This window comes from Scomber japonicus, chromosome 4 (assembly GCF_027409825.1).
Source record: "Scomber japonicus isolate fScoJap1 chromosome 4, fScoJap1.pri, whole genome shotgun sequence".
NCBI lineage: Eukaryota > Metazoa > Chordata > Actinopteri > Scombriformes > Scombridae > Scomber > Scomber japonicus.
This window is the reverse complement of record NC_070581.1, coordinates 31,535,409-31,547,615: the sequence shown is the minus strand read 5'-3', so window position 1 is coordinate 31,547,615 and position 12,207 is coordinate 31,535,409. Positions and strand designations below refer to the sequence as shown.

General features: G+C 41.7%; 1 protein-coding gene across 1 annotated transcript in view; it reads right to left on the bottom strand.

Moving 5' to 3' along the window:
• The window catches only part of LOC128356774 (nucleolar protein 4-like), a 158,160-nt gene that overhangs the window by 126,923 nt on the left and 19,030 nt on the right, over positions 1-12,207 (bottom strand). Inside the window, exon 2 of the mRNA XM_053316903.1 lies at positions 8,439-8,452. Coding sequence (XP_053172878.1) covers positions 8,439-8,452 — 14 coding nt within the window. The remainder of the gene's footprint in view (positions 1-8,438; positions 8,453-12,207) is intronic.

Sequence of the window (12,207 nt, the reverse complement as noted above, 5' to 3'; positions counted from 1 at the left end):
AAAAGAGAAGGTGCTTAAAGCTGAATGAATGACTTCAGGTAGGTGTGTGTAACGTTGGTATCTGCTCTATAATGAAAAGTGGAGTGATATGAGCTGTTGAACACCAGACGTACCTTCAGGTTTTGGACCATTTGCATCTACTGTGCATTCTGGCTCTGCATTAATGATACTGACTCTGTAAGGCTGCTTTCACACTGCAAGCCAAAATCTGATTTTTAGCCAATCTAGTTTGGAACCACCTTTGGGAGGAAGTTTCAAATCTCATTTGGACAGATGTGTGTGAGTCTGAACAGCTCCAAACACTCATATCGGATTTGACTGTCTGTGACGTCTCTCTACGTCTCCACGCAACACCAGACCCGCTTATTGATATCACTGGAGGCAACGGAGGACATAAACCTCAGTCCATGGACAGAGGACCAAACCATATTCTTAATCTTTGGCTAGATGACGCCTCCACTCCGATGACGTTGCCATGGCAACCTGTCAGATTGGTCATTAACGTGGCCCGGTCTGAACAGAGCCAAATCCGATTTGGACACTTGCTAAAAACAGTGTGGACAGTCAGGACTAAAAATCAGATTTGAGAAGGAATCAGATTTGATTCAGATTTGAATCAGTCTGCAGTCTGAACGCAGCCTAAGTTGTTTGCTGCAGAGGCAACATCATCATCTGTGAATCTGCACCTCTGATCACCGGTGCAGCATGCAGCATGTTGATTCAGGGCGTGTCTGCATTCATTTATGGCTAACTGCAAGGAGGGGAAATGAGGCCCAGTTTCACAATGACTAAGATTCATAAAACAGAACTGTATGAATAAGCACAGAAGATTGCATATGCATATTTCTGACTTTATGCACACACACACAGTTTTATGAATCTGACCTCTGACCTTTCTATTGTTCTACAGTGCAAGGCAGCGTGACCCAAGCGACAGACCCAACCTGCTCAGTGAAAGTGGATCGTTCATCACGACGCCCAGACTTCTCGCACACTTTGCCGGAGAGAGAGAGAGAGAGAGAGAGAGAGAGAGAGAGAGAGAGAGAGAGAGAGAGAGAGAGAGAGAGAGAGAGAGAGAGAGAGAGAGAGAGAGAGAGAGAGAGAGAGAGAGAGAGAGACACAGAGAGAGGGAGGGAGGGAGAGAGAGAGAAGGAGAGAAAGACAGAGAGAGAGAGAGAGAGAGAGAGAGAGAGAGAGAGAGAGAGAGAGAGCGAGGCAGAGCTGTAGCTGAACCCAACAGAAGGACTGTCTGAGATCATCTGGAGTTCTCAGTCTTAGAAAAGACTTGAGAGTTGTAGGTGCTGCTCCATCATCCATTTTAAGAAATCACTGACGCACACAGAGACAGTTCATATAGAGTCTGAGGACACACACACACACACACACACACACACACACACACACACACACACACACACACACACACACACACACACACACACACACACACACACACACACACACACACACACACACACACACACACACACACTACAAAATTGATGTGAGGTTGGAGGAGAGGCTCAATCGCAATTATTTTTACTGCAGGACGTAGGAGGCAGCGTGAGCAGAACAGGCAAATACTGTATGTGTGTGTGTGTGTGTGTGTGTGTGTGTGTGTGTGTGTCTGTGTGTGTCTGTGTGTGTGTGTGAGGGAATAGAGGTCAGGCTCCTTATAACCTTTATCACCTATTTGTTAAATCCAACAACAATCTGGTCACACGTACTGTATGAGTGTGTGTGTGTGTGTGTGCGCCTACAGTATGTGTGTGTGCGTGTGTCGTGCGTATCTGCCTGGATCGTCAACATATTCTGTATTATCACCATGGAAACTGAACTTTCACAGACCAGACCATAGAATATCGGATAATCCGTACTACACAGAGGCCAAGGTCATATCAGCGTGTTACTTGGATGATTATTGTGAGAAGAAGCTTTTTTATTGTAAATGAAAAAAAAAAAAACTGATGGTTACACGACTGAAGCCGACTGAAAAGATCCAAACGCTGCCATTTCAGAAAAAATAGTGACAAGAAAATAAGCACAGAGGAAATAAATATATAGCTTGCATGCATGGTATTTCAAAGATAAACATGTTATTTTTTAAATCAACAGGAGTCTAGACTTGATGGTTTCTGATTCATCCTCAGTGTGATTTCAGATATCAGGGCTCATTCTCCTCTTCGACTGCTCAAAGAATGACATCACCTATATATCATTATTTCTGTAAGCGATAAACAATGTTTTGATATTAATGCTGTAATAAAATATACTATATATATATACACTAGGGCTGGGCAATATATTGAAATTATATCGATACTGTGATATTTTGGATATCGTAATATAGCTATATCCCAGATAGCAAAATTCTTTTGGCCCATATCTGGCCCACACCTGACATGTTCATCCGGCCCACATACAGCATGGAATGATGGCACTTGGGCGGTCCGCTCATGTTTGCCAAAAGTGGGCCATAACTAAGCCATCACAATGCCAGATGTCAACCAAAAACACACCAAATAAACCAGTTCGGCCAAGACTGGCCCAAATATGTTTCAACAAAGGTGGGCCAAGTATGTTTCCTTATATGTGGGCCTCTTTAGGCTCACATCCGGATTAGTCATTGCCATACTTGCCATATTTCGGCCAAAGATGGGCCATATTCGTTTTGTGATATTTGGCCCAAATGTAGCATTTACTACATGGGCCAGTTTAGGTTCACGTCTGTTTTGTCCGGGCCAGAAGAATGCCTACAGTGCCGGATCATTGCCTCAAGTGGCCCACATTCGCATGCTATCTGGGATGTCATCAGAGTCGTCTTTTCCTAGTTTTAAAGCTGCATTACAGTAAAATATATTATTTCCTGAACTTAACAGATTGTTCTAGCTGTTCTGTTATTAACCTTTTAGCCATTTTGTCATTATATCCACATTACTGATGATTACTTATCAAACATTTCATCATGTAAATACATTCTTAAAGCATCAACAGAAATCTCTATAATATTGTTGTAATATCAATATCGAGGTATTTGGTCTAAAATATGGTGATATTTGATTTTGTCCATATCACCCAGCTCTATTATATTCTGTACTGTGCTTGCTGTCAATCACCTGAATCCTACAAAACAGGTATAAAATCTATACAGCGATCCATGTCACCTTTCCTTTCTTCGTTCCTTCCTTTTTTCCTTTTTTTCATTCCTTCCCTTTGTCCTTTCGACCTTCCTTTTTTCCTTTCTTCGTTCCTTCCTCCCTTTCTTCTTTCCTTCCTCTGTTTCTTCCATCTGCCCTTCCTTCTTTCCTTCCTTCCTTCTTTCTGTCCTTCCTACCTTTCTTCCCTCTTTCCTTTTGTCTGTCTTTCCTTCCTTCTCTTCTTATTTCCTCCTTTCCTTCCCTCCATCTTTTTAATGATCCGGCCCACATCAGATCAAACTGGTCTGTATGTGGCCCTTGAATGAAAATGAGTTTGACTCCTCTGATTTAAAGGAATAGTCTGACATTTTGGGAAACACACTTATCCCTCATGTTGTCCTCGGATCACAGGCGTTAACTCAAAAATTAGGTATAATTTCATTTAAATGAGGCCTATTGACTATAATTACCAAAAATGTGTGTAAAACTTGTGGTAATAAGATGGAGGGAAGTCTAAAAGAGAAATAGGTGATAATTTAAACTTTATACTTTATAAACAGTCAAACCAAACTTGGTCAGTTTTAATATCTGTGGAGTAAATACACAGCTACAGCTAAAAAGCCAGTTAGTTTAGCTTAGCGGGAACACTGATAACAAACACCGGCTCCAAAGCTCTTAAATTTAACACATTTTTTAATCCGTAGAAAAGCTGAAATGTAAAAAGGAAGCTGCGGTGTAACAGGAGAGATATATTTTGTCTATAGGAGCAGTGACTTCCTGCTGCTGTGTGGAGCCATATTCTTACCAGGCAGATAAAGGATCTGTATCACTCTTATAATCTAACACTCAGCGATAAAGCAAAATGTCAAACTGTTGTTTTAAAGCTCAAATTGAAACTGTGCAGCTTTATAAATTCAGTAAAAGGAAGAAAAAAAGCCTAATCCTCCACAGAGTAATGCTTTTAAATGATCGTTTAATCAAATGACTCTATAATGTAAAAGGATTGCAAACTGCTGCTGATACTGCAAATATAGCATTAACATCCAGCTGTGCAGCTTTGTGCAGAGTTTCAGTCACTTTTACATCATTGTTTTAGTTTTATGGATTTAAAACAACAACAACAACAACATGCTTCTTCTTCAAGCTATGATTATCTTTTGGGTCTACAAGCTGTGCAACCATCATGAGTAAGATAATCACTAAGGGTGTTGTTGAACTTAAGCAGCACTGCCAAAGATAATCACACACAAAATGCCAATGAGTTCATTCCAACACTGCATGCCTAAAAAAAAAAAATAGTGAGCAGTCTCGGCTAATCATTGACTCACAAAGTGGGAGAAGGGAGTGGGAACTGTTGTAAAATGTTGTACAACACTGAGACTCTTCATAAAACGAGGGTTTCTACACCACGTTTCTTTGTGAGAGGGCGAATGTAGAGCACAGTAAAGCTCTAAATAAATGATGTGCAGGGCTGCGTAGTGACACAGAGTGGGTCAGTCAGTCAGCCAGTCAACTCATCAGTCAGCCAGAGAATAAACCGGTCAGTCAGTCAGTCAGTCGTTTCCCAACAGCCAGCAGGGGCATGGATCCCGGAGATTAGTGGAGTGTCCAACACTCTGAGCTCCACTTAATCCAGTCAGTCACAAATCTGCCCCAAGCATGACGATTAACCCCTTTCCCCTGCAGGAAGCAATCCAAGGGAAACACAGCGTGGATTAGTCCAGGCAAAGGTCACTGCTGGACCAGGCTAGTTTCACCCTGTACAACACGTATGCACCTCTGCTGACAACCTAAAAACACCACCACTCACCCACAATACAGGTCAACGTGTGTGCAAATGAACAGAAATAAATGAGAACTGATAGAAAATTATACTAATAGTGATCAGTGTTTCCAAACAAGATCTGAAAAAAGGAGAGAAATTAGACTGACACTCATCAGGTGAAGTTGCTAAATGTCTGCTGTGAAGAAGAAATGCAAATAGGCGACTGTTTGTTAACACATTAGCTGTAAGAAAATGTAGAAGGTGATAATATATCAGCAATGTGTGACTGTCAGCATCTCCCTTTGCAGTAAGACATAATATCAACATGCTTTTTTCCCCAATATATTTTTGAATGACGACAAAATCACTGCAGAAATATCAGAAGTGCTGCTTTTTTGTCTCACTGCATTGGTGACTGTGCTTGATTGACAGCAGCTAACCGACGCTATCAGTGTTACACAACATGAACCGACACAAAGTTAACAAAACTGGTTAGTGTGTCGCTAACAGGGATTTAAAAGAGCAACAACCAGGTCAGCAGCTAACACGACCAAAGTGTCATTAGCATGTGTAGCGTGCTGCAGCTGAGCCTGAGCCCGCTATCTAGCCTGCTAATTAGCGTTAGCTCTGCACTTGAATGGTGAATGTTAGCTCATTCAACAAGCTAAGGTGAAGGACAAGACGTGTGTTCATTGGTTGGTGAGATAGATAGGAAGCAGACTTCAGCAGGAAAGCTAATGTTGTGTAGCAGGATGCAATCAGGCTCAGTGTGACCATCTGCTCTGCCTGTGATAAAATTACAAGTTATCGCTTTTTCTATGCAAGATTTCTTTTGTTTTTTTGTTAGGCAGTTTAATATCAGCTGGCTAAAGTGAGTTGTTCAGAGTCTGTGGGCTGTGTTGTGTATCAGGATGCAATCAGGCTCAGTGTGACCATCTGCTCTGCTTATGATAAAATGACAAATTATCACATCAGGATATGTCGTCAAAGGAGAAATAAGACATTTCTTTAAAATTCATCTGTCAGCTGTCAAATATTGATTGACGCAACTTTGTTAATTTCCACCAAAAAACATAAAAAAAACTATATTTTCTCATTCGACTCTTGAAGTGAAGTCACCAGTAAAAGCACCAGTAGCCCAAAATATTTAAATAAAATAATTATCGCTTTTTCTATGCAAGATTTTTTTTTTCTTTGTCAAAGGAGAACAAGTGGCTTACAGAGCAGATACACATTTTGTAGTAGACAAAAGAGCCAGTTTAAATATCAGCTGGCTAAAGTGAGTTGTTCAGAGCCTGTGGGCTGTGTTGTGTATCAGGATTCAATCAGGCTCAGTGTGACCATCTGCTCTGCCTGTGATTGAACGACAAATGATCACGTCAAGATATTTGTCAAAGAAGAAATAAGACAATTGATTTAACCTTTGTGTCGTGCTCCCGGGTCAAATTGACCCTGTCTGTTTTGACTGTTCCTCCCTTCCTTCTTTCCTCCCTCCCTCCTTCCTTCCTTCTTTCCTTTCCTCCTTTCCTTCCTTCCTTCTTTCTTCCTCCATTCCTTCTTCCTCCCTGCCTTCCTTCCTTCCTTCCTCTGTTCCTCCCTCCCTCCTTCCTTCCTTCCTTCTTTCCTTTCCTCCCTTCCTTCTTTCTTCCTCCTTTCCTTCTTCCTCCCTTCCTTCCTTCCTCCTCCTTTCCTTCCTTCTTCCTCCCTTCCTTCCTTCCTCCTCCTTTCCTTCCTCTTACCTTCCTTCCCTTCCTTCTTTCCTCCTACCTTCCTTCCCTTCCTTCTTTCCTTTCCTCTTCCCTTCTTTCCTTCCCTCCTTACCTTCCTTTTTCCTCCCTTCCTTCCTTGACTCGAGGACAACAGGAGGGTTAAAGAGCAGAAAAGCATTATGCAGTAGACAAGAAAAAGGCAGTTTATTTCTTTAAAATTCATCTGCCAGCTGTCAAATATCAATGAACGCAACTTTGTTAATTTCCACCAAAAAATATCCAAAACTATATTTTCTCATTCGACTCTTGAAGTGAAGTCACCAGTAAAAGCACCAGTAGCCCAAAATAAAGGGTGCAAGGTGTTTCTAAAGCTTTTAGCCTTCTCCTTCTGTTAATATGATCCTTTAAAAAAAAAAAAAAAACATTAAATTCGTTCTACTTGTTCAGTATAAATACAAACTCAGCTCAAGAGCAATCGTTCAGTCGGAGAGGTGCTCTGATGATAAGCAACTCTTTAACGCCTCACTTCACCCTCACCTTAAGATGGTTGTTATTGTATCTCCACTTTATTAAATGTCTGAGCAAATGGTTCGGCTTTGTTTGATTTGATCACATATGTTTTGTCAGGATATATCAAAATAAATATCTGACTGGCCTCTCACTGTTGCTGGAACATTTACCACTAATTTCCCTTGTGTGTCATTTATTTTCCAACTAACTGCTCTGATTTGCAGACTGGCAATGATCAGCAGTCACCAGATTGAGTCGTCCATCTCGACTACAGCCAGGCTCCCTCATGATCAAGGCCAGCTATCAGTTTGTGCTCACTCGAAGGCAAGAGATGAGACAAGAGACCTGCCTGGAGGAAGGAGGAGAAGAGCTAGAGGGGGGGCGAGGGCGAGGGCTTCGGGGAGCCGTGGAGCAGCAGTGGAGGAGCAGCAGAGGAGCAGGAGAGGAGCCGAGTTCAGTTCCAGCTGTATTATAACGCTGATCTCTGCAGGGACTCTCTGGTTCCACTGGTTGAGCACTGAGCACACAGCAGCATGGCCGCCAGGCAGCACTACTCTGCCCCAGACAGCCGAGGTAATTACATCCAAAGGCTTCCCGAGTAACCCACTATAGAATAACATATACAATATTTTATGATTGACACTTATCCAGATATAGCTATAGTGTCACAGCCTCGGTACAGGTTGACTGAACTCTAAAAGTTTACAGCAATGCTCTATCTAGTAAAATACTTTAAACAACATATTCAAATCTGTAGCAGTGCACCACAAATGATCATTTTCATTCTGCATCTTGATATATTATCCACCTCAAAGTACTGTTTGCTATAAAGTCCGTACAGTTTATTCTTCTTTTAATCCTTCTTTCCACCTTTTCTTTACCTCCCTTTGGTTGCACTTTGCTGGTTTATAAACCAAATATGGTGTCATCCATGTTGTCTATTGGATACTCCACTTTATGATTGACACTTATCCAGATAAAGCTATACTGTCACAGCCTCGGTACAGGTTGACTGAACTTTACAGCAATGCTCTATTCAGTAAAATACTTTTAAAACGTCAAATCTTAAGCAATGCACCTCATTTTCATTCTGCATCTTGATGTGTCATCCACCTTTTTCTATTACACATTCGCTAAGTGCTGTTCACTATCAAGTCTGTACAGTTTATTTTTCTTTTAGTCCTTCTTTCCACCTTTTCTTTAGCTCCCTTTGGTTGCACTTTGCTGGATTATAGGCCAAATATGGTGTCATCCATGTTGTCTATTGGATACTCCACTTTATGATTGACCCTTATCCAGATATAGCTATACTGTCACAGCCTCGGTACAGGCTGACTGAACTTTACAGCAATGCTCTATTCAGTAAAATACTTTTAAAACGTCAAATCTTAAGCAATGCACCTCATTTTCATCCTGCATCTTGACGTATTATCCACCTTTTTCTATTTCCACATTCGCTAAGTGCTGTTCACTATCAAGTCTGTACAGTTTATTCTTCTTTTAGTCCTTCTTTCCACCTTTTCTTTACCTCCCTTTGGTTGCACTTTGCTGGTTTATAGGCCAAATATGGTGTCATCCATGTTGTCTATTGGATACTCCACTTTATGATTGACACTTATCCAGATACAGCTATAGTGTCACAGCCTTAGTACAGGCTGACTGAACTTTACAGCAATGCTATATTTAATAAAATACTTCAAATATATTCAAATCTGTAGCAGTGCACCACAAATTATCATTATGTTTTATGATGATCCTGATGAAGGCCGCAAGTCGAAACATATTCTAATAATTACGTTTTTCTTTGCTATAAGTGTTGCAGGAGCTTTGACTGTATTCCCTTGTAAAGTAAGTATGTGAATGTATGCTCTGTACTCTGCTTTGGTCCTTCTTTCACTTTATACAGAAACAACGTGTGTGTATCCTGCAGTTCAAACCCAAGACGTAATCATAAGCACCGAAACATGTTTATATTCCGACAAATGGAGCTACAGTACCATTAACTGTGAAATACTAACACTAACATACAAGAAGTTTATGTTTCCTTCACACAGAGCTGCTGTAAGGTTTTATCTTCTGAGAGCTGCTGTGAACGCTGAAAAAGACTTTAACCCTGTGAATGCTTTAACAAACCCCACACCTTTCAACCTCTCCACCCACGTCCGCCTGAAGGTTTAGGTTTTGTTGAGCTTCTTTAAAGTAAATAATAAGAAACCTAGAGAAGAAGAAAGGTGAAAAGAAACCACGGTGAGCTTTGAAAACATGTTTAACTAAAGGGAATAAAGACGATGATGAAGAGTTGAGCAACATAGATAAATCATATGTCCTTTGATCCTTTACATTTTACTGATAATACATCACCTCTTTGTACAAGTACTGCAGGTGACATGAATGTAGCGGGCTGATGGAGTCAAAATTATATCCAAATAAAGAAAAGTAAAGACAGATGATGACGTCTAATGAGCTTCCTGACTGTGCCTCATGCCTTAAACATGTGAAAGGATCAGATCCTAACATGCAGGCAGTGGATTCTCTCTTTGTTCATCTGCTGTGTCAGAAAGGTCTCTGCCTGCTGCATGAATGTGTTGACATTCACAAGTGTGTAGCTCGACCTCTCCTTCTTTTATGGTTTCACTCTAAAGGCCGGAGAACTACACGCTGTCTTGGGTAATGCTAATCAAACACTGAGTTTGCACACAACGAGCTGAGCTCATCAAGCTGCGGGGAGACGAATACTGAGAGACTTTCACAGCTGGAAGCTCTGAAACTGTGACTCGGACTTATAAACATAAAACACAAGTCGTCTAATTTCCCATCATCATCACTATGACATAGCAAACCACAACATAGTCCAATAATAACCGGCCTTCAAGAAATTCAGCAGGTTCTCATAATTAGCTATAAATAAGCATTACATAACATTTAGATTAGTGCTGTGTCTCAAATCTCTTCTGTATTTACACTTCTTAATATTTTGGGCTTGAAGTGCGTTTACACTGAGAAGTATGGAAACACGCAGCATTATGAGTACAGGATTGACGTTAGCTGAGCCTGAGACCGCTATCTAGCCTGCTAATTGGCGTTAGCGCTGCACTTGAATGGTGAATGTTTATTTGGTGGCTTGTTCAACAAGCTAAGGTGCAGGACAAGACGTGTGTTCATTGGTTGGTGAGATAGACAGGAAGCAGACTTCAGCGGGAAAGAAGCTAATGTAGATTGTTGTGTATCAGGATGCAATCAGGCTCAGTGTGACTATCTGCTCTGCCTGTGATTAAACGGCTAATCATCACATTATTACAGGATGGTTTCACTCAAAATAGTCAAAAAAGTTGAGTGTGTAACTACGGACACTTCTCGTCCTCAACTGTCGCCATCTTGGCTCCGTAGCAGAAGGGGAGGGGGGACTTTTCAAACAGGAAATAGTGTCCGAGGACGTTCGTTGAATTACACAAATGTAAATAACACGTGGTTTTTCGCCTGCTAACTAGCTTATCGTCATTTCCGGTAAGCGCACAGCTGCCATGTTTGATTTGAAACAATGCTTACTTGTCTAAATGTGTACACAATTAAGTAGACAGTGTGATTTGAGACACAGCACAACTCATCCAACCTACAGCCACAATCCAAAATGCGTAGAAAGCAATTAGTTGTTTCTGAAACATGAAAGTGCCGGGGGGGAAAAAAAGTCCAAATTAAGATTTAGACTAACTTTTGTCAAGCAACAATGGATCCATTGGCTTCTCAGTGGGAGTCATGTGCCTGCAGATAAACAGACGTGCTGCATGTTACTGCATGTGGTTGCTAAGGAACGTAAAGCTGGATCTTGTGGTGCTATTCAAAAAAAAGAAACAATAGGTGATGTATAAGAGCTCATTTTGTTGAGAAGAGGAGGGTGAGAAAAGAGAAACCCTGCTGTTAGGTGTCCATAATATGCCTCAAGGAAGGGAGGAAGAAGGAAGGAAAGGAGGGAAGGAGGAAGGAAGAAGGGAAAGAAGGAAAGGAAGGAAGGAAAGGACAGAGGAAAGAAGGAAGGGAGGAAAGGAGGAAGGAAGGAAGGAAGAGAGGGAGGGAGGAAGGAAGGAAGGAAGAAAGGAAGGAAAGGAGGGAGGGAGGAAGAAGGAAGGGAGGAAGAATGAAGGAAAGGAGGAAGGAAGGAAGGAAGGAAGGAAGGAAGGAAGGAAGAAAGGAAGGAAGAAAGGAAGGAGGGAGGAAGGGAGGAAGAAAATGTTTCCTCACTTCATTTTTGTGTAGATGAGCAGAGATTGAAGTTGAACCATCGCTGTAGGATCCTAACACACAGTAGACGAGACAATAGAAAGTACCTTCGCTTCTGCTTCCTGAATAATTACCACCTGAAGGGAGCCGAGATGAAGTCGGACATTACGCCTGTGACTCATCAGCGGGGGATTTAACACTGACAGACGACTGTGATGTAAAAGATATCAACGTTTGTCTTTACAGAACAAAGCTTTGAGTCCCGGAAGATTCGCTGTTGTGTTTGGTACAAAACAAAAAGAGGATCCAATTAAACACACAACAGGAAATAATGTTAATATCCCATCTGTTATTTTAATTAGAGGGCACCTAAGTGGAAAGCTTGGAATATATCCAAAACACAAGAGTAGGTAGTTTCTAACAATATAAAACCAAAAATAGAGACTTTTCTGCTTTAGCCCTCCTGTTGTCCTCGATGGAAGGGAGGAGGAAGGAAGGAAAGGAGGGAGGGAGGGAGGAAGAAGGAAGGAAAGGAGGGAGGGACAACAGGAGGTGTCGTCCCCAGTCTGTTTTGACTGTTACTTCTTTCCTTCCTTCCTTCTTTCCTTCCTCCTTCCTTCTCTCTTTCGTTCCTTCCTCTCTTTCTTTCCTTCCTTCCTTCTGTCCTCCCTTCCTCCCTCCCTTCCTTCCTTTCTTCTTTCCTTCCTCCCTCCTCCTCCCTTCCTTCTTTCCTCTGTCCTTTCCTTCCTCCCTCCCTCCCTCCTTCCTTGTTTTCTCCTTCCCTCCCTTCCTTCCTCCCTCCTCCCTTCCTCCCTCCCTCCTTCCTTGTTTTCTCCTTCCCTCCCTTCCTTCCTTCCCTCCCTTCCTTCCT